General features: G+C 41.8%; 1 protein-coding gene across 2 annotated transcripts in view; it reads left to right on the top strand.

Moving 5' to 3' along the window:
- Window positions 1-20,229, top strand: part of FAM78A (family with sequence similarity 78 member A) — a 60,557-nt gene extending 40,328 nt beyond the window's left edge. For both annotated transcript variants that reach the window (XM_040324618.1, XM_040324617.1), the window contains one exon: window positions 17,377-20,229. In XM_040324618.1, coding sequence (XP_040180552.1) covers window positions 17,377-17,905 — 529 coding nt within the window. In that variant the 3' untranslated portion in view covers window positions 17,906-20,229. The remainder of the gene's footprint in view (window positions 1-17,376) is intronic.
- The last annotated feature ends 3,800 nt before the right edge of the window (window positions 20,230-24,029 follow it).

A 24,029-nucleotide genomic window follows, 5' to 3' on the forward strand; every position in this document is an offset into this window, starting at 1 on the left:
CACATGTATATAACTTGTCCATATATAATGTGTCAACTTCAAAGTGCAGTACAGATTTCTGAATGATGAACAAGGACTGTTATATGTAGTAAGCTGACCCACCACCAATAAAAGTGCAGGCTTACCGGGCGTTTTGAACTCTGGGGAACGTACGTTTCCATGAGTCGAATGAGGCGTGTGTTGTCAAAAGCCAACAAGATGGAGACTTGTAAATCCTCAGCGGTTAAACCTTATGGCGTCCAGACATTCATGTGGACATGTAAAGATTGGTAGGAGAAAGAGAAGAAAAAGGCCACATCGTGTGATTCCATATAAAAAAAATTACAAAACTTTTGTAAGACTGATAAACTCACATTTAGCAGAAAATTTCAAGCGCTTAGGAGGACTCCACTGCTGCCATATTTTAATCTAAGCGCTTAAAAATTCCTGCTAAATGTGAGTTTATCAGTTTTAATACATTTTTGTACATTTTTTTATATGGAATCACGAGATGTGGCCATTTTCTTCTCATATTCCCCTATCAATCTTTACATCACTGCCGTGAGTTGTGATAACATTCATTGTTGAATTATCCATTCAATTCCATGGATTGTGTGAATATATCCCATGAATGTCTGGATGCCAAAAGGTTTAACCGCTGTGGATTTCCAAGTCTCCATCTTGTTGGCTTTTGACAACACACGCCTCATTTGACTCACGGAAACGTATGTTCCCTGAGTTCAAAACGTCTGGTAAGCCTGCACTTTTATCGATGGTGGGTCAGCTTCCTACATATAACAGTCCCTGTTCACCTTTCAGTAGTCTGTACAGCACTTTGAAGTTGTTGGTGTTCCCTCTTCACAATTTCCGTGTTGATACACGGTGGACTTTTGCACGGTTTATTTTTTTTCAATTTATTTTTACTTTATATATGGACTTTTGAAGTTATATACATGTGCTGTGTGTAGATTTCATGTTTGCACTGTAATTTTGATACCGTTTCATTTTCACAGTGAATTTATACATTTTGGGCTTTACACTCACTCATTAATATTTATCGTTTGGGTTTCACCTTTCTGATATAGATATCTAAGCGCTACATTTCCATTCACTCTTGTTTTTCGCTTACGGTCATGTTCTGAGTGATGTGCATATTCGTCTGCGGAAACAATGGCCTGGTTTGATCACTACGGACGTTTTATGTCTCCAGGACAATGCACAAGCTCATACTGCTCACCACACTAGGTCCACATTACAGCAACTCAACTGGGAGGTATTGCCACATCCCTCTTATAGCCCGGACCTCTCTCTGAGTGACTTCCACCTGTTTGGACCCCTAAAAGAGTTCCTCGGAGATGAGCATTTCAGCACATATGACGCAGTGAAGCAAGCTGTCCTAGGATGGTTCAAGCGTACTGACAAATCTTTCTATGCCAAAGCTTTCCAGGCATTTAACGCTGGGATAAGTGTATGTAGCACCCTCTTACTAGTGTGCTAGGTGTAAATGCTGTGAAAAACGTAAAAAACTAATTTTATTATTACACAAAGTTAACATATATTAAATACAAAATGCAGATTTAAGATTAATTCATTTATTAAGGCAAAAAAGCTGTCCAAACCTGCCTGGCTTCATGTGAAAAAGTAATTACCCCCTAAACCTAATAACTGGTTGTGCCACCCTTGGTAGCAACAACTGCAATCAAGCATTTGTGATAACTGGCAATGAGTCTTTCACATTGCTGTGGAGCAATTTTGGCCCACTCTTCTTTGCAGAATTGTTTTAATTCAGCCACATTGGAGGGTTTTCCAGCATGAACAGCATGTATAAGGTCAAGATAAAGAATCTTAATTGGATTTTTATATATACAAAATGTGTCCTGCGCTTAAGATATTTGTATGAAAAAGGCTGCTGCCCCCCCTATTAAATTCCCCAAAGGGGAACCTGGGGTAGAAGGAAAAAAAGGTAAGTGGGGGGAGTGGCGCTGCCTGACCGGGACACAATAGCTACGGGGACCTGCAAAGGGTTAACCGTGCTGTGTCCTAAGCTTAATTAAGTGATAATCCCTCACCATCCGTGTGAATAGATACCAGGGACCAAATGTGCACCTGTATAACTATAATACTGGGGTGCCTGAATGTCTATTCAGTATTATTCATAAAGAGTGAGACCTCTAGTCATACCTCCTTAGGAGAATATGGTGAGTAAATAGAATGAAAATAAAATAAAATAAATACGACAGCCAAAGCTGCTGACTAGTGCCTCAAGTGGTTGAAACAATATATAAGTTATGGTCATATATATGTGCACATGTAACAAGTAAGTATATAAAGCAAAGATATATCAAACAATATCTATAAAAAACAGGAAATGTGTAAACAAAGTAAAAAATAAGTGAAAGTCCAATCACAGGTGTATATAAAGTCCCATAAATGACTCTTTTGGGATTCCTTTCGTCAATATCCAAAAGCCAGTGAAAAAGTCTCACAATGCAAATGAATAGTGAAACAAAGTGATCTTGAAGTGAATACAGGTGCTCTTGAAGTGTTAGCGGTGCTCCCCCACATGGGTCCCCACTCACCAGATCCAATCACCCCTCCAGGAGTATAATGTGTATAGGATAAAACTCCTGGATCTCCACTCCTCTGTTTCTCCACTTGCCAGACTGGTTGTTTGGGAAAGAGGAAGTATCAGGCTTATCAGGATGTAGGCAGTGATGTATATCCAGTGTCCTCAGAAAAAGAAAAGTAAGGCTTCCATGGTGTAGTATGTAAAAATATATTTATTCCAAAAACACCAACAAAAAGTACAGGAGAATGGTGTACTACAATATAAAAAGGTTAAAAAGTGTCATTTATGGGACTTTATATACACCTGTGATTGGACTTTCACTTATTTTGTACTTTGTTTACACATTTCCTGTTTTTTATAGATATTTTTTGATATATCTTTGCTTTATATACTTACTTGTTACATGTGCACATATATATGACCATAACTTATATATTGTTTCAACCACTCGAGGCACTAGTCAGCAGCTTTGGCTGTCGTATTTATTTTATTTTATTTTATATTCATTCTACTTAGGCCCCTTTCACACAGGGCGGATCAGTAATGATCCGCCCCGTGAACCTCCGATTGCTCAGCTCCGTTGATCCACGCTGAGCCGGCGGATGACAGGGTGGTCCCCGCACACTGTGCAGGGACCGCCCTGTCTTTTCTCCGCTCTCCCTGTCTGTCCGTGTTCACCCGATCCGCCAGAGGGATGGAAAAGTAGGTTTTTCCTCCGTCACACTTTGGCGGATCGGAGCGGGTCTGATGTCAGCGAGCATATCACCGCTGACATCCGCGGCTCCATAGAGGAGCACGGAGCGCCCGTTCATGTCTGCCTAAAAAACTGTGAAAGAGCCCTTACTCACCATATTCTCCTAAGGAGGTATGACTAGAGATCTCACTCTTTATGAATAATACTGAATAGACATTCAGGCACCCCAGTATTATAGTTATACAGGTGCACATTTGGTCCCTGGTATCTATTCACACGGATGGTGAGGGATAATCACTTAATTAAGCTTAGGACACAGCACGGTTAAACCTTTGCAGGTCCACGTAGCTATTGTGTCCCGGTTAGGCAGCGCCACTACCCCCACTTACCTTTTTTTCCTTAATTGGATTTGACTAGGCCACTCCAAAAACCTAAATTTTGCTTTGTTTGAACCAATTGGAAGTGGACTTTCTTTTGTGTTTCGGATCATTGTCCTGCTGCATAACCCAAGTGCACTTGAGGTCACGAACTAATGGCTGGACATTGTCCTTTAAGATTTTCTGGTAGAACTCAGAATTCATGGTTCCATCAATTATGGTAAGTCGTCCAGGTCCTGAAGCTGCAAAGCAGACCATCACGCTACCACCACCATGTCTGACTGTTGATGTTCTTGTTATGGAATGCTGTATTAGTTTTATGCCAGATGTAACAGGACGCACATCATGGATGCCATTTTGCCCAGTCTTTTTCTTATTGTTGAATCATGAACACTGATCTTACCTGAGGCCTGAAGTTCTTTATATGTTGTTCTGGGTTCTTTTATGACCTCCTGGATGAGTAGTCGTCATGCCCTTGGAGTCATTTTTGTATGCCGGTCACTCCTGGGAAGGTTCACCACTGTTCCAAAGCCTTAGAAATGGCTTTGAAACCATTCCTAGAATGATATATGTACATTACTTTGTTTCTCAACTGATGTGTGGCTTTTTGTGATCTGTTAGCATTCTCCACTTTGTCAGACAGCTTCTATTTATGTGATTTCCTGATTCAACAGGTCTGGCAGTAATCAGGCCTGGGTGTAGCAAATGAAATTTAGCTCAGCTTTTCCAAAAAATTAGGTTACCGTAATCATTCATGATTCAGCATGGGAGGGGGTAATACATTTTTCACATAGGGCCAGGCAGTTTGAACAGCTTTTTTCCCTTAATAACTGAAATAATAATTTTAAAACTGCATCCTGGATTTACTCTGGTTATCTTTGTATAATATGAAATTAGTTTAATGATCTGAATCATTTAAGTGTGAGAAATGTTCAAAAAATAAATAAAAAAATCAGGAAGGGAACAAATACCTTTTCACAACACTGTAGGTTTTGTTAGCGTAGGCAAATTGGTTTGGCTGAGAGCCAGGCTTGGGTTGAATCTGGGTCAGGGTTTAGTGACTCAGGGAGGCTGAATGACTCAGCAAGCAGCATCTCTTTGTGCCTCCCTGTTTTCTGAGGAAGGAAGTGAGGAAAGGACAGCAGGAGCAAGTCAGCATGTCTGGGAGATCTCCTGAGAAGTCAGCCGGGTGGGCTGGTGAGTGCTCAGTCTGGGAGGACTGTGGAGGAGTTAGCCAGGAGGGCTAGTGAAAGGGGCAGCTAAAGCCAGGCGGGTTGGCACTACCTGAAGAAGTGGTGCTGGGATCAGTAATCACAGGAATGTATGCTGGGCACTGAAATGTTTTGCTACATACCAAGGGGCCTCGGGTTCCTGCTAATAACAGGCTTTTGCTTTAAATCTGACTGAGTTCTGTGTCAGATTTGCCAGTGGAGTACTGCAAGCAAGTGAGTGCTGGAGGAAACAGAGGAGTGTATATAGACTGTATAGAGGAAAAGTTGTCCCTGGAATTGTTCTGAAGTCAAGTGGGCATCCCATAATACCCCTATCCCCATCCAAGTTCATATCCCTCAATAAAACAAAACAAAAAACAAAACAACAGTACTGGACTGTTCTCTGACTCTAAATGCCTGTGGAAATTTGGTGTGCCTGGGTGTGGAGGGTGGGGGATCCCAATCTACTTGCAACTCCTTAGGGGGTGCGCTACATGCAGGGCCTGACTTACCTTTGGGCTTGACTGGACTCAAGCCCATGGGCCCCGCCCAATAGGGGGCCCCCCTTTTTTTTTTTTTTTAGGGGTCCGGAGGTCCACAGGGGCCCAAAGGCCCCCAGGGCCCCGGACAGCAACCACCCTTTTTTTTATAATGTATATTATTATTATTATTATTATTATTATTATTATTATTATTAAAGGGCCCAGGGGTCTCCAGTGCCCCCGGATGGCAACCCACCTTTTTTTTTTTTTTTTTTTTTTTATAAAAAAATTTACATTTTTTTTATATATATATATATTTTTTTTTATTAAAGGGCTCAGAGGTCCCCAGGGCCCCATGTGGCAACCCCCCCTTTTTTTTATTTTTTTTTATAAATGTTTATTTTTTTATTTTTGTTTATATTTTTTATTTTTTATTAAAAGGCCCAGAGGTCCCCAGGGGCCCAGAGGCAACCTCCCTTTTTTTATGTATTTTTTTATAAATGTTTATTTTTTTATTAAAGGGCCCAGAGGTTTATTTTTTCTTTTTATTAAAGGAAGGGCCCAGAGGTCCCCAGGGCCCCAAATGGCTACCCCCCTTTTTATATATATATAGATATATATATCTTTATATATATATATATATATTTTTTTTCTTTATTTCTTCTTTTTTTTGTAAAGGCGGTTCTCTGCTCCAGGGGGCCCATGCCTTAAGCTGTGTAAGGGGCCCCAAAATTCCTGATGGCGGCCCTGCGCATACCTCCCAACACGCACGGATTCTGCAGGACTTTCAAACACAGACAACTTCTTCCCACAGTCCCGCAAAAGGGTTAATTTTCCTGCATTTCAAGAGGAGGCAGCAAGGAAGCAGGAGGAACCGGAGTGGTGTGTGGAGGACTGTGGCTGCTGAAGGGAAGAAAGCTGAGAGCCGGGCTAATGACAGTCTGTGGCCCCGGCTGTTGGCACAGGTGAGAGGCACTCCCCCCCCGCTCAACAACTGCAAACCCCCCCGCTCAACAACTTTAAAACTTTAATGCGCCCCCCCCCTTGCGCTCAATAACTTAAATTCGCTCCCCCGCTCAACAACTTCGACCCCCCCCCCAATTCTCGGATCCAGGGGGCCCCTTCAACACTCAAGCCCAGGGGCCCCCACCACCCCAAGTCCTGCCCTGGCTACATGTATAAATGTAGCAGGATAGTATGTCGAAATATAAATACAGTTTCCACTCCTTGAAATTTGTTATTTTATTACATAAATTCAAAAGTCCTGGTTTGTCTTGACGATCCTCGTACCTTCGAATTACATTTGTACAAATGAACTGATGAAAATTTTTGTAGAAAGTTTTGTACAAAAAAATGTGTGAACAATGGTTTGAAAATCTACTAGCTAGTTTGGAGAACCACATAAATCCGGGGCAGGATGTAGGTGCCTTGATGTCTTTCCCCTGGTATCCCAAGCTCACCATGCATTGAACTGCAGGGTCCATTTTAAAGTCACTCAGCTTAACACTGTTGCAGAGACTTCTTTCCTGACCTTCGATCTGAACTTTCAGAGGAAGAGCCATTAGAACAATAGGGAAGTCCCTGTGCGGGATACCTAGTGGAAAATTCCAGTAGTGATATCCTTCTCCGGATGTCACATAGCACATTCCCCTCCATTGTGTTGCAGTCATTCATTTTAGGACTGACGGGCAATGTGAAGAACTGTTTGAATTGTCTGTATTTAGTTTAACGTTTACACTGATGGCCCTGAATCACGTTCTTTGGTGGATGTCTGGCAATGTCTGTGTTTTGTCTGTGTCAGGGGTTATCTGGTGAAGCGACTCTAAGAAAATTGTGATGGAAATATCAGTTTTGGCCCCTGATGCTGTGCTACTAATAGAATGGGCCAGGAAGCGCTGTCACTCCCAGGCTACTTGACCATGTAGAAGATTTTTTTTTTTGGTCTTCCGCTCATCTTCTAAAACTGGGCATACAATAGTAGAAACAAAAATCCTGGGGATCAAAGACACATACATCCCAGGGAAGTTCGTAGGGTTCAATATTGAGTTGGCCCATGGTCCATAAAGAGATAGATAACAGAGTGGAGACTGCGAGCCAGGCTCTCATCCACATCAGTCGCTCACCTCACAAATTTACTTGTGGAGGAATGGTCAAACATTCCCATAGACACACTCCTAAACGTTGTGGACAGCCTTCCCAGAAGAGTTGAAGCTGTTATAGCTGCAAAGGGTGGGCCAACACAATATTGAACCCTACAGACTATTACTGGGATACCATTAACCGCTTGCCACCTGCCGCACGCAGATATACGTCTGCAGCATGGCACAGGCAGGCAAAAGGACGTGCGCCTCATGACTCCGACCCCGGGTCCCACGATTGTGTCACGTGAGGAAAAAGGGGGAAGTGACAGGACAGTGACCACAGCTTCCTGTAATCGGAAGCGGTGATCACTGTCCTGTCACACAGCCCATCCCCCCTACAATTAGAAGCACTCCCTAGGGCACACTTAACCCCTACAGCGCCACCTAGTGGTTAACCCCTTCACTGCCAGTGTCATTTTCACAGTAATCAGTGCATTTTTATAGCACTGATCGCTGTAAATATGACAATGGTCCAAAAAATTTGTCAAAAGTGTCCAATGTGGCAGTCATGATAAAAATCGATCATTACTAGTAAAAAAAAAATATTAATAAAAATGCCATAAAACTATCCCCTATTTTGTAGACGCTATAACTTTTGCGCAAAACCGATCAATAAATGCTTATTGCGTTTCTTTAACCAAAAATATGTAGAATACGTATCGGCCTAAACTGAGGGAAAAAAATGTTTTTTATAATTTATGGGGATATTTAAAAAGTAAAAAATTTGGATTTTTTTTCAAAATTGTCGCTCTATTTTTGTTTTGTAGCACAAAAAAATAAAAACCAGAGGTGAGCAATTATCACCAAAAGAAAGCTCTATTTTTGGGGAAAAAAGGACGTAAATTTTGTTTGGGAGCCACGTCGCATGACCGCGCAATTGTCAGTTAAGGTGACACAGTGCCGAATCGCAAAAAGTGGCCTGGTCTTTGATCAGCAAAATGGTCCGGGGCTTAAGTGGTTAAAGTTCATGTGCGTGTAACGGCAGGCATCCCAATACTTTTGGTAATATAGTGTAGTGTATATCATAAAACATTTTTTTTATTATACTCCAACATTAAAAATATGTAAATACACACAAATGTTAAAAACAAGCAAGGAATATCGTATACAAATTCTTATGCTCCTCACTCAACATGTTTCGTCAATCGGCTTCTTCAGGAGCTGCAAAGCGTTATATGTATTGTCATAACATTGATGTTCAAGAGATTGATTAACCAGCCTTTGCAAGGAGTCACAAAGAAGCCAGCTCCATCAGTACTCGATGGCCATAGGGGGAGCAAATGGAAACCAGGAAGATCCCTCCATAAACTTAAATTGATCCAAGGTTAACTTATATTTAATAGATTGGTGGAAACATCATGGGGGAAAGGTAATAATATTTAGGGTAACTTGGAAATTTCACAAGGTTTAGGGACCAGGCAATTAAGGCAACTCCAAGTCGGGGCAATAATGGTCCCCAGATCATGGATAGAACCTCGATAAGGATCCCCCACCCCCCTGCAGATGCCATACAATAGTAGAAGTTTGTTAAAAAAAATCATTTTAGGAACATTTGCTCGGGTTTCTAATCGTTAGTGGAGTCAACTTTATATTAATTATCTACCACAGTTACAAGAAAATTTCAAAAGAGCAGGATGGCATTTTTTCCTAACAGTGATTGTGGTTTTCCTTCAGGAAATAAAATAAATTATAAAAAAATCCCCAGGCTGTTAAACAGCACAGAAGACAGAAAGAATATCACACCATAGAGAAATAAGTAGAGCTGCTGCTACCTATGCATGCAATCACTATACACATAAAAAAAACAATTAATCAGATAAAAAGTGACACACTCCACGTTACAAACCTAAAAATAAATATGAGGCATCAAAAAAAATATGATAATACAAATAAAAATAAGTCCTAAATGCCACATACGTAAAAAAAAGTAAAAGTCCCATACACAGTCTAGGACACCTCTCAATGACCATGTAGAGAGGCTCCTTCCCAGCTCCCGAGCTCCAGACCCAAGTTTACCCCCCTTCAAGGGCCAGACAGTCTAACAATCCATCATTCAGTTCTTCCACCCGACAACCCTGCCACAGCAGGCTGATCATGGGTATATATAGGAGGCCTACCCGCCTGCCAATCCTAGTTGGGGAGTGGTCAAGGCTCCCAAATACACATACATGTCACTCCAGCCCTCTGCCCTGCTTCTTTTCCAGAACCCTCTGGAAACAAAAGAGGCGCCAGAGAGATGAAGGACATGTCAGTCACCTGCCGCTACACTAAACCACTCCCCAGCCCCAGATCAAAAACAAACAGGCCTGGCTCACAACTAGTCCTGTCTAAATTTACCTACACTGGCAGTACAAACAAAAACACTACTCTAGAAACCTACCTACCTGAGGTAGAGGGTGCTACACACATATTTATACTTACAGATACAAAGACAAGTCTAAAATTAAAGAGGCACATACTGTATGTGTGTCTTTGATTTATGTAGCATACCGATCTGTAAACCCACGCAAGGGCCATGTGCACCCACAACTCCCTAGCATTTCTGGCCATGGCCATTTTGAGTAAGGGCAAATGATTTATGTAGCATTTACTTCCTGGACTCCATCTGCCCTTAGCTCAGGCACGCATACATGAAAGTGTGCTTAACTGAAAAAAAACCTCCTCCTCTCCTCCTGAAGAGTCCTGTGATGTATGACATAATTTGCCAGGCAAGATATCTGGAAGTAACTGAAGAAAGATGAAATTGTTTAAAACAAGTAAATATGATATACTTTCCTATCTATTTACAAATGCAGCATCAGAATAAAAAAAAAGCGATGTTCATTGGGAGAGAGAAGTTCCACTTTAACCGCTTTCCGACCAGCCGCGGTCATTATACTGCGGCAAGTTGGCACAGCTGTGAATCGCTGTAGGCATATGTCGGCCACTTTAAAAGCTCTAGGGGGCACGTGCAGCGTGACGCTGGAGGCGATGCGCCTGGCCGGCAGCGGCGATGTCTGCCGGCGACCTGCAATCACACCTCAGAGAGCCAGAACAGGAATCTGTCAATGTAAACAGGCAGATCCCTGTTCTGACAGGGGAGTGGAGAGCAATCTCTCTCCTCCTTCAGTCACTACACTCCCCAAAGTTAGAAATACCTCCCTAGGGAACACTTAACCCCTTGCTCACCCCCTAGCATTAACCCCTTCCCTGCCAGTGATATTTATACAGCAATAAGTGGCTATTTTTAGCTCTCATCGCTGTCTACATGTCAATGGTCCCAAAAAAGAGTCCGATCTGTCCGCTGCAGTCCTGCAAAAAAAATAAAAAATCAATGATCACCGCCATTAGTAAAAAAAATGAAAATAAAAATGGCATAAATATATCCCCTATTTTGTAGATGCTATAACTTTTGCGCAAACCAATCAATATGTGCTTATTGCGATTTTTTTTATCAAAAACATGTGGAAGAATACATACTGGCCTAAACTGAAGAATTTTTTTTATATTTTTTGGGGATATTTATTATAGGAAAAAGTTAAAAATATATATTTTTTTTCAAAATTTACGCTCTTTTTTTGTTTATAGCGCAAAAAATTTAAACCGCAGAGGTGATCAAATACCACCAAAAGAAAGCTCTATTTGTGGGAAAAAGGGGCATAAATTCTGCTTGGGTACAACGTCGCACAACCACGCAATTGTCAGTTAAAGCGACGCAGTGCCATATCGCAAAAAAACATTAAGGGGGCAAATCATTCCGGTCCTTAAGTGGTTGAAGGGGTTGTAAACCCTTGTGTTTTTTCACCTTAATGCATAGGAAAAAACTTCTGGCAGTGACCGGCCCCCCAATATTACTTACCTAAGCCCGTTCATTACCTCGGCAGAGACACGCTCTCCCTCTCTGCACGGGGTCCCAGCTCTTGATTGAATAGATGGATAGCAGCGCAGCCATTGGCTCCTGCTGCTGTCAATCAAATCCAATGACACGGGCGCCGGGGGGCAGGGCCGAGTCTGGTATTCGTGTCTATGGACGCAAATGCAGGATTCGGGAGTACGCCCACAAGGTTACCCCCCCCCCCCCCGGGAGAGCGCTTCTTACAGGGGTTTATCTAATGCAAGGAGGAGCCACGAGAGCCCTCAGAAGAGGAGGATCGGGCCACTCTGTGCAAAACGAGTTGTACAGTGGAGGTAAGAATGAGTCTCTTATTTAAAAATAAATAAAACACGAAGGTTTACAATCACAGGAATCACAGGTGAAGCACAGGAAGAGAACAACAAAGCACATCCTTCTGTCTTATCTGCTGCAAGATGGCATAATAACTGCTTTGGTTTACTCTCCTTTTTCAGCATTATATTGATAATTCCCGTCCACTCTAGTTACATTTTCTAGATGCTGCGCTCCCCATTCAAGGCTCATATTATAGCTGTCCTCAAATCTCTCCTACAACAGGAAGTGCTGCTTGTATCCGGAAGCCTCCTGTACATAGCAGGACACAGGAAGACCGGTTAGAATAGCGGAGGGGGGGGGGGGGGAGAAAAAAAGAAGGGAATCTGTAAAATCTCATCCACTATGAAGAATCTGTCTTTGACGGAACAGGATGTCTTTATCATTGTGACACACGTCCTTCTAAGGCTTTTATATTTGGAAAGGAAAGGAAATCATGACAGCTGAAGCATAAACGCACAAACTACCTATGGACAGGAAGGGGGTAAAAATAGGTGGCTAAACCATGGTTATATCACGGTTGCCTGCCCGAATTCTGACATTACAGCCTGACAAGGCTGTACACATGCCTTGGCTGTGATGCTTTGCTTGGCGGCTGCAGCATTTTGAACTCGGGCTGCAAAGTTTGACAGGCAGCACCTCTTGCCAAACTTGCCTATTGAGATCAATGAGGGCGCACAGTAACTGCGATCCAAACGTTTGGTTTGCAGTTGTGATATGGTTCTGCAATGTAAACATACCTCCCAACATTTTAAAAATCCACTGCGGGACAGTTGTTCAGCGGGGGAGGGCGAATTGAAGTTGTTGGGGGGGGCGCATTAAAGTTGTTGAGCAGGGGGGCGGGGGTTGCCTCTCACCTGTGCTCTCTTCCCTTCAGCAGTCATCCACACACAGGGGGAGTCCCTCTCACCTGTACCGACAGCCGGCCAGGGGCTGCCGGCTCTTTTCCCTTCAGCAGCCACAGTCCTTCACACAACTGCTTCCGTGCTGCCTCCTCTTCCAGTGCAGGAAAATTAACCCTTTCGCGGGAATGCAGGAAGATGCTGTCTGTGCTGGAAAGTCCCACAGAATCCATGCGTGTTGGGGGGTATGATGTAAAAGTTATAAAAAAAAACATCAGGAGACTGTAGTAGCGCCCCCTGGATGACTGTCAGGCCCCGTACACACGACCGAGTTTCTCGGCAGAATTCAGCCAGAAACTCGATCGGAGCTGGATTCTACCGAGAAACTCGGTCGTGTGTACACTTTTCAGCGAGGAAGCCGACGAGGAACTCGTCGGGCCAAATAGAGAACATGTTCTCTATTTCCTCGTTGTTCAATGAGGAAAGTCGGCCCGCCGAGATCCTCGGCGGCTTCAACACTGAACTCGACGAGGAACTCGATGTGTTTGGCACGTCGAGTTCCTCGGACGTGTGTACGGGGCCTCAGACGCTGCTATACTGCCCTCTGAAAAGTGATGTCTTTCAGAAAGCGGTAGGCATGTGCAAAAGGGAAAAATTTGTTTAGTTTAGTTTTAATTCGTTATTTAATTAATTTCGTTAAGTTAGATTCGTTACATGTGTTAAATTCGTTTTCGGAATTCGTTCGTTTTCGACCGAATTTCAAAAAATCCGGTCAAATTCGAAAATATTTCGACCGTTTTCGGAATTCGTTAGTTTTCGACCGAATTTCGAAAAATCTGGTCGAATTCGAAAATATTTCGACCGGATTCGAAAACAAATAGTCTCTTTTCGAATAGAACGTGTTTTCGAATTCGATTCGAAAAGATTTTTTTTTCTCAGAGCTTTCTTGCCGAGTAAACCGTGCGTGTATACGATGCTTTGAGGTTTCTCGTCAAGAAAACTGCCCAGAATTTAGACGAGAAAAACAGAGAACCTGCTTTTTATTTTCTCGTCGTGATCCTCGGCAGTGTTTTCCTGCTGAGAAACCCGAGCGTCTGTATACTTACCTGTCGCTGCGGAAACTCGCGCATGCTTAAAATGACTTTGATGCATGCGTGGTAGCTTCCAAGGCATAGGTAGGGCGTAGACAAGCGCATGCTCGTCATAGTCGATGACATCACTGCGTTCGTGCCATTCAAAAGAACGGCGGTTCTTTTGAATGGAGTGTTTGTAAAAGAATCTTGCCAAGAATCTCGTCAGGAAAAACAAAGTTTTTTCCTGACGAGATTCTGGGCTGTGTGTACAGGGCTTAACACGAGCAACATGTATTGTCTGCTAACCACCTAGAAAGACTGGCATCTTTGGGCTTGTTTAAATTTGCTTTTTATAGAGCATTTAACAGGCGATGAGGCATTATGTTGCTTCCTTACTGCCTGATTTAACCATGTATATGCCACACAGCTGCATGCTTTGCAGGGAGATTGCAGCATGGCCCCACAGACTTGCACTGGTCACAGTCGCCAACATGCTTTTTCATTTTTTTCTGCCATGTATACAGCTCAATTGCCTGGTTTAACCGTCTCCTGGCCACTTATGTGCACAAGCCCTCATAGACAACAATTGATCAGAGAACAATATAAACTTGACATTTCAGCTCTCAGAAATTGTAGGGAAGCTTGCCATTACGATACAATCATTATGGCCACTGAGCAACTCGGGCTGAATGGTTAGTGGTGTGGCCCTTCTCAGATCGGAGTATACAGTACTGCACAAACAACAAAAAACAGAAAGGGCGCAAATCTCCTGCACTTTATTAAGGGATATGAAATAGTACATGTTATACTCAAAAAGCAAAATGTAATGGTGGTCTATTCCAGATACAGAGTCCAGAGGTCTGTTCTCCAACCTCATGTTAGTATACAGATGACAGAGCTTTGCTTTGAAGAAGGGGCTAGTCCCCGATACGCTTCTATAGTGGGTGCCCTGCACTTCTCACCAGCCGCCGCCGGAAACGACACAGGCTCTCACAAGGGAGAGAAACCTGTCAGCTCCTGCAGGGGAAATCCTCCCTCCCTCCTCCTCGCATTACACTGTGTGCGAGCCGTGCTGGCAGAGAGACCAGCCGCCTGTTCTGTTCTCTCCCCTGCTTCCCTATTGGCAGGTGCAGGGAACCAATGAAACGTGAGGAGTACTGCAGCAAACATTGTGCGACATATAGCCCCAATACAAATGGCCCCATAACAGTCCATAGGGGGACAAACTACACACCCCAGCATACACACAGACCAGAGAAGTAAAGGACCCCAAGAGGCTGCCTGGGAGCAGGGCAGAGACCCAGAGGCAAGGGAGAAGACCAGACCCAGAGGAGAAGTGCTGCCCCTTGGGTCAGCGTGCCGTTCTTTGCACAGATCCACGGCTGGTCGGGGACATTCTGCCTGATAGTGGGATCCCAGGTGCATTTTCTAGGCTCACCTGAACAGATGGCATAAAGCATTTTGGTTCTAAGGTAGCCAGTCAGTCTACCTGAAGAGCCTTCCTGTTCTAGGCACTTCGTTTGGGCCTTAACCGCAGGATTGGTGAGCGGGCACTTGCTCGTTTTACAAAGGATACAGAGACACTGCATGCAGACAATGTTGCCTATTTTGCCTACACCTGTAGGGCCTGAGTCATACTTACAGCCTGTTGAGCAGCCACAGTGTCCACCCTGCTACTGTATCTGGATGCTGCCAGCATTCTGCATTTTTACTCTACTGAACAGGATATCTAAGTGCACCAACTAAAGATGCTAGCAGAAGTTTCAAGGCCTTCTTCTTGCAAGGGAGTGCCATACAGGCACACACACACATACCCAGGGCTCTGTATATGTAGTGCATGAGTGGGGTAATCTGAATTTGGGGTTACATTATTAAACACTGCATGAGTGTTTACTGTTTTCTAGGCCTATGGAGTCAGGGGACAGACGGGAGAGGTCTGACATAAGAAAGGGTCACTCCTCTGCTCTCCTCCTAGCTGGACTCATACAGCCCAATAAATAGAGTGGTGGGCAATCTGTTACAGTGTCTGCTATATTGTGATCTATCAATTGTTAAGAGTGTTTGTCTCTGCTCTCGGTCTCGGAAAAAAAGATCGTGTGTATGGGCATAAAGGAGAAATTTCAGTTAACTTTGACTACAGTATACTACAGCACACACAGTGGACGCATCGATTAGTAATGTAGTATTTTTGGTCCAACTTGGACCATACAAACTATTTTCTTTATTAATTAATGCGGCCGCTGTGTGTGCTGTAGCATTAGCTACATACAGTATAGGGTGCTGTGTTCCACAGCAGTACAGGCAACATCCTATCTGCTGCTGGAACTAAATTGAGTTGGCCTGAATGCTTCTCCACCATTTAGGAGAATCCTTGTATTTTTATCAATGAAAGGCTTCCCCTGATTGGCCAAGGTGAAAATCATAATGTCATGCATCCTCCTCACCTTGGGCAATGAGAGAAAGCCTTGCATCTATTGATAGAAATACACAGTTTCTCCTAAATGACGGAGAAGCTGACTCAATTTAGTTGCAGCAACAGACGAGAAGTGCACCATATTGCTGCCAGAACACAACGTAGCTCACTAGTTTTGCGGCATTAATAATAGATTGTTTGGCCACCTTGGCTCAAACCCACTATTTAAAGTAAACCTGGAATTCTATGTTAAACCTCTGGTAAATTTTTATTACTAACTGTGCCCCTGTTATGTTTCTCAAACTGTAACTTGAAGGGAGGCTGAATTCCCCCTGGGGTCACATATAGAGCCAGGGCCGGCCCTATGATGCGACCGGCTGGTACCATGGGTACTAGGCAGCACTTTTAGGGGGGCAGCATATTTTTTGTGCTATAAATATATATATTTTTTAACTTTTTGCTATAATAAATATCCCCAAAATTTTGAAAAATAAACTATTTTCTTCAGTTTAGGCCAATATGTATTCTTCTACATATTTTTGGTACCAAAAAAAACCAAACACAATTAGCGTACATTGATTAGTTTGCGCAAAAGACATTGTGGCCGCCTGCAATTCACAAAGTCCCTTTATACTCCTGGATACATGTATAGAGCCATGGCAGGTCCTTTTATATGCCTATATGCAAGTATAGAGCCATGACAGGCCCTCTTTATACATCTATAGAGCCATGACAGGCCCTCGTTATACTCCTTTATACATGTATAGAGCCATGACAGGTCCTCTTTATACTCCTATATACATTTATAGAGCCATGGCAGGTCCTCTTTATATTCCTTTACATGTAAAGAGTGTCGACAGGTACTCTATATACATGTATAGAGCCATGACAGGCCCTCGTTATACTCCTTTATACATTTATAGAGCCATGTCAAGTACTCTTTATAGTCCTATATACATTTATAGAGCCATGACAGGTCCTCTTAATATTCCTTTACATGTAAAGAGTAATGACAGGTCCTCTTTATACTCCTTTATACATGTATAGAGCCATGATGGGTCCCCTTTAGTTATCATGATATAAAATAATGAATGTGGGGGCCTTTTGGTTGGCGTGATTTTTTTTCTGGGGGGGGGCAGCATTTCATTCTTAGTCCCAGGCAGCACAATGTCTTGGGCCGGCACTGCATAGAGCATTACAAACTCTGCAAAGGTTCTAACCTTTTCACACCCTATCAAAAACAAAATTTAAGATGTTTTGTCTGATGTTTCAGTCTTGAGTCAGTTAAGTAGACAATAGGGATCTAAAGCTTGCATATGTTTCCGGAACCTCTCTTTTTTTGACAATACAGGTATTAAAGCCTTTCACTAACAATGTTCTCTTGTTTTCAGGTCCAGCTGGGAACTGCCTGATCTGGAAAATGGTAAAATCCCAGCAATTAGTGACTCAGATGGAGTCAACTACCCCTGGTATGGCAACACTACTGAAACCTGCACTGTTACTGGCCCCACCAAAAGGGACACCAAATTTACCGTCAGTATGAATGATAATTTCTATCCCAGTGTGACGTGGGCTGTGCCTGTTAGCGATTCCAACGTGCCTATGTTGACGGGCATCCGGAGGGACCAAAGTTTTACTACTTGGTTGGTGGCCATCAACATGGCCAGTGGTGAACTTGTTATCCTACATACCATCAAGTGGAGGATGAAACTGGAGATTGATGTCAAACCCACCTTACCACTGGGTCAGCGCGCCAAACTGCAGGAACCCTGTGGTCAGGAGCAACCACAAGTGCTCAACAAAAATGAACCCATCCCTCCCAGCGCCCTCGTGAAACCGAATGCCAATGACGCACAGGTCCTTATGTGGAGGCCAAAAAACAAACCGGCAGTAGTTGTGATACCCCCAAAACGTCGGTGAATCTGAGAAAATAGATACAAGCTGCTAAAAAACATGTAATAATACCAAAAAGAGGAAAGGTCAAATAACTATTTTTGCTTTATTGAATCCTTGGGTATCACTGTGTTATTTTTTACGCAAGAACACTGTTACGTGGCTGAGTTACAAGGAGGTATATCAGGAATGCACAACTTATGCAGATACCTTCTCAGACCTTCAACCAGCTTTCATGTAAACACACTGTTGTTACATCAGTACTGGATCCATTTCATTTCAGGTTGGAATTATGATCCAAAATGTTACAGATCTGCTCTTGGTTTGAGCCTTCTAAGTTCTTCTTGAGATTATTTTTTCATTAGGATGTGTTATTTATGAAGAATCAATACCTCCAACAAACTTTCTTCTTATGGTTTGAAAGTTGCCAAAATGTCTCCATTACCCCATTGCCCCTAAAAGGCACTTTTTTTGTGTGCTGCCTTTGTTGAAGGATTACAGACTAGTTTTGGTGACTGACAAGCTGACAGAATATACCATATTTTTGTGACATGGCAAAATGGCACCGGCTTATTGTGTGCAGTTTGGCTCTTTTATGAAAAACAAAGGAACATATACGTTGCCTGTAGGATCCACTCCTGCACTATCAAAACAGAACCTGATTGGTTGCTACGGGCAAAGCCTCCACTGGTTTGCTCCTTTTTTAATAGAAGAGTCCTAGATAGTAAAAAGACAAACTCAGGGGTAGAATAGCTAGTAGCCTAGCTACTGAAGGGATATGTCTGCATTGCTGGCCAGTGCTATTGTATTCCTCTATCAGTACAGCTGCTTTTCTTAAAAAGAGTAGCTATGGTACATATTGTAAGTCTTCTTTTAACAAAAAGTGATTTGTTATTAGAAAAGAGCTTCAAGAGTTTCATATGGATACGTCTGTTCACAATTGATAAAGTAACTTTGTACGGATACCATAAAGATCAATCACCTTCTGGCTACTTATAATATTCAGGCACACTGGTGGAAAGAAACTTCTTATGACGTTGTGGCTCCATTTGACTTCAAGGACTTGCGTAGGCCATCAAATGAGCCATGTGGTATTGCAGCTTAGGCTGGAGTCACCATATAGAGAATCCGGCAGGTGGCACAAATTAGGTCACCACGGGTCAGAAGGAGGAAGCAACCAGGAAATAAAGAGACACTTCCTTTGCCAGGATCTTAAAATTATATAAGTAACTAGCCAGCAGATGATTAAGTCTATCTACAACTCAAAAGTGAATTATCAGCATAGAATGCTTAGCAAGGCGATGAACCTGCTGGTGTTCGCCCAAAGCTGGGTTATCCGTTTTGAACAGACTTCACATTTAAAGTGGTTGTAAACCCTTACATATACCCATGACTGGCCTCAGGTGATAGACAGAGATAAAACAAATCCTCTTACATAAGTTGTACCTATTTATCTACAGTTTTCTCTTCTCTACACCTGTTCTAAGTGCTAAATGTATAATGCTTTTCTGGGATTTCACAAAAAAGGGGGTGGAGAGCTGAAGTTACACTCTGCAGAGCTCAATGAAGAGAGCTCTGAGAGCTGATTGGAGGGAAGGGACACACAGCTCAAAGGAATTGAGCTGATGCTGTCAATCTGGTGGAGGTCCCTCCCCTGTCACCATTTTTCTCTTGGTGTCAGGAAAACTTCAGAAGTGATTCATGCTAAACAGCAGAGGAACGAAGCAGCAGACAGAAATGACACAGTGTTCTTTATTGAGACAAGTACACATTTTAGAGGGATATGCTATGTTTATATTTCATGTCTGGGGTTTACAACCACTTTAAGCCTTTAAATGCAAATTAAAGGTTACTCACCTAATGTGGTTTACAGAAATAATCTAAGGAACTGCACACCAGCACATTTTAGGTAATCCTTAAAGCCGTTTTCCGAGATGGACAACAATTCCACACTCCCTCTCCTTCCATATATTACAGAGTGGTTAGAAACCAAGACTTCAGATTTTGCCTTCATGGCAAATAAAACTTGATATTTTGCCATGGTCATGGGGATGTGATGACCCTCCACCACTTTATATCCCAAAGGCTGATCTAAGTCCACTTAGCAAACATAATAAGAAGCAGAATAAGGGGTTCTGTTTCTCAAAGTGATAAAAGAGGGTAGTAGTAGTGGGGTAGTTCTTAAGAAACTGTGATAAGTGAAGCCTGTTATACTGTAGAAAATAGAAGTTCTCCTTGGTTATCTCCATGTTGATTGTTTTTAAAGCTGAATTCCAGGTAGATTGTAAAAAACACCAGCTGATAAAGTTATGCCATTGTATTTTAAATGCAGCAATAGACATGTGCAATTGGTTTTGTTCCGAATCCGTTTTTTAACACATTTTGACAAATTCATTAATTTTGAAATATCCAAATTAAAGAAAATCCTGTTTAACTAATCTTTCCGTAAATTCGAAAACTCTAAAATCTGAAATAATAACTAATAACAACTTAACTACTTGCCAACCTGCCGCCGTCATTCTATGGCAGCAGGTTGGCTCTCCTGCGCGAGAGCCCTTAGCTCGACTCCCGTGCGCGTGCCCGGCAGGCGCGATCGCCGCCGTGCACACGCGATCGCTCGTTACAGAGTGGGGACCGGGAGCGCTCCCGGTCCTGTCAAGGGGGGAAATGCCGGGAAATGCTAATCCTCTGTTCATACAATGTATGAACAGAAGATCAGTGATTTCCCCTAGTGAGGCCACCCCCCCCCCACAGTAAGAACACACCCAGGGACATACTTAACCCCTTTCCCGCCCCCTAGTGTTAACCCCTTCACTGCCAGTGGCATTTTTATAGTAATCCAATGCATTTTTATAGCACTGATCGCTATAAAAATGCCAATGGTCCCAAAAATGTGTCAAAAGTGTCCGAAGTGTCCGCCATAATGTCGCAGTACCGAAAAAAATAGCTGATCACCGCCATTACTAGTAAAAAAAAAATATTAATAAAAATGCCATAAAAATACACCCTATTTTGTAAACGCTATAACTTTTGCGCGAACCAATCAATAAACGCTTTTTGCGATTTTTTTTTTACGAATAATATGTAGAAGAATACGTATCGGCCTAAACTGAGGAAAAAAATCGTTTTTTTATATATTTTTGGGGGATATTTATTATAGCAAAAAGTAAAAAATATTCATTTTTTTCAAAATTGTCGCTCTATTTTTGTTTATAGTGCAAAAACGAAAAACCGCAGAGGTGATCAAATACCACCAAAAGAAAGCTCTATTTGTGGGAAAAAAAGGACGCCAATTTTGTTTGGGAGCCACGACGCACGACCGCGCAATTGTCAGTTAAAGCGATGCAGTGCCGAATCGCAAAAAGTACTCTGGTCTTTGACCAGCAATATGGTCCGGGGGTTAAGTGGTTAACTACTACTAATAAATTATAGGTATTGGAATTTCCTTTCAAATTTGGCTGTCAGTGAATGTAACGAATATGAATTTATCCAAAGTTACGAAATATCCAAAATAGCGAATGGAACTTAACTTTAAATAAATAACAATAATAATAAAAACATTTTATTATTATTATTTATTATTAATTTGTTACGTTCCATTTGTTTAGATGCAGGATTTGTTATTTCGGATAATTTGTAACTTCGGAACAATTCGTATTCGTTATGTTCACTAACAAGCCAAATTTGAAAGGAAATTCCAATACCTACAGTATAATTTTATAGTTATCATTAGTTAGTTATCATTTAGAATTTTCAGATCTTCGTACTTTTGAATTTTCAGATTTACGAATTTTCTAATTTACAAATTTTCTAATTCACGAATTACGATCATAATGAATGACCCGAAAAATGAAAAAAAATTAAATTAAATTAAACGAAAACAAAAACAAACCAATTTTTCGGCAGTGCACATGTCATGCAGCATGTAAAATATCTGACTTGCTTTCAGCCTGCTGTAATCTCCTGTACAGCAGCATTCAGACTGGGAGAGGTGGTGGCGGCACTCTGAGCCAATCGGGTGTCCTGCATTTACATCTGCTGTCAAGGAACATGCCGACAGGAGGAGAAGAAAAAAAATATATAAAAAAGACATTTTTTTTCCTCAGTTTAGGCCTATACGTATTCTTCTACATATTTTTGGTAAAAAAAATTGCATAAAGAATTTATTGATCGGTTTGCGCAAAAGTTATAGAGTCTTCAAAATAGGGGATAGTTTTATGGCATTTTTATTAATATATATATTTTCTTACTAGTAATGGCGGCGATCAGCGATTTTTATCGTGACTGCGACATTATGGCGGACACATCGGACACTTTTGACTCATTTTTGGGGCAATTGTCATTTTTACAGCGATCAGTGCTATAAAAATGCACTAATTTCGGTGAAAATGGCACTGGCAGTGAAGGGGTTAACCACTAGGTGGCGCTGTAGGGGTTAAGTGTGCCCTAGTGACTGATTCTTACTGTAGGGGTGTGGGGCCTGGCGTGACATGATCGTCGTTTCTGATGACAGGGAACAGACGATCACTGACACTGCCACTAGTAAGAATGGGGAAAGGTGTGTTTACAATTACCTCTCCCTGTTCTTCAGCTCTGTGACCCGATCGCGGGACACCGGCAGCGATCGGGTCCGCGGGCGTGATCACGGAGCTCAGGACCGCGCTAGGATCGTAAAGGGGACATACCTGTACGCCCTTTTGCCCAGCCGTGCCATTCTGCCGATGTACATTGGCGTGCGGCGGTCCTTCTCTGGTTAAGCTAATGCATTGTTGGTTCACTTACCTTTTCCTTCAATTTCCCATCTTTTTTTTTCTCCTGCCCCCCCCCCCCCCTCTTTTTTTTTTTTTTTTTCGTATCCAAAAGAAACAAGTATATATTTTGTTTACTTTTACACAATTATTAAACTTTTCTACCTTTATTATTATAACCCTTCTGCCCCCCCACTTCCCTCCCCCCCACTTCCCTCCCTCTGGACCTCCAGTTACCTTTCTGTATCTTCTGATCATTCTTATTTTCTATCTTATTACCTTTCTTATGTTGTATCTAACCTTAAAATTCTAAAAAGTCTAACAAGGCCCTATGCCCTATGCACCCATTAGCTCCGCAAATACCATGGAATGTTTAAACTCTAACCACTTAGACCAGGTATTTTCATATTCCTCCAAGCCGTCTATGTCACTTAACCTTAAGAATTCTAAATTTTTAATGGAATTTATTTTGTTGCACCATTCTTTAATTCAATTTCCCTTCTAATTTTTTTTTCTTTGTTTTCTTTGTCTGAATTTCTCACTTCCTATTCCTCCTCAGTAAGCTGTTCTGGCTGACTAACCCCCAGGGGGTGATGGGGGCAAGCTTATAGGAAGTGATAAATTCAGACAAAGAAAAAAAAAACATTTAGAAGGGAAATGGAAAGAAAAAGGTAAGTGAACCAACAATGCACTAGCTTAAAGGAACCCATTTAGAAAATAAAAAACAAACCTTTACAACCCCTTTAAAGGGGTTGTAAAGGTAAAAGTTTTTTTACCTTAACCTCCCTGGCGGTATGATTCTTTCAGAAAAAACATGCTGAAAGCGGTACCATTATTTGCAAGGAAATTTGGCGTTTTATATTGTAGGTCTGTAATTTTTAGAAATAACTCACTTAAATCTGACCAAACAAGATTCTAATAGGCATCCCGGGTATGACATTTTTTTAAAAACAAAATTATAAATTATAATATAATAAATAATTATAAATAATTATAACAAATAATAATATAATTATAATAAAAATTATTCAATAATGTAATCAAATTAAAATCACTGAAATTTGCTCAGTTGCAGAATTGTTGCTGTCATTATTTTTTATTTTTTATGACGAATTTCCCCACAAATCGCTATCGCACAATTCTGCAAGTGATTATAATTTATTATCGCTGTGTTTTAGCTGATCTAAAACTATTTTTGACATAAAGGGACACTTTTGGTTGCTATGGACAATCTACAGTTTGCAGGGAGAAAGAAACGTTTTTATTATATAAAATGACATGCATGACACAGGACAGACCACTAGGGACAAGGGGTGTGTGTTTTTTTACATACAGTACTGTAATCTATAAGATTACAGTATACTGTATGTAAGGTGTTTGTTTACGTTTTTGAATTTGGCGCC

This window comes from Rana temporaria, chromosome 9, assembly GCF_905171775.1.
Source record: "Rana temporaria chromosome 9, aRanTem1.1, whole genome shotgun sequence".
NCBI lineage: Eukaryota > Metazoa > Chordata > Amphibia > Anura > Ranidae > Rana > Rana temporaria.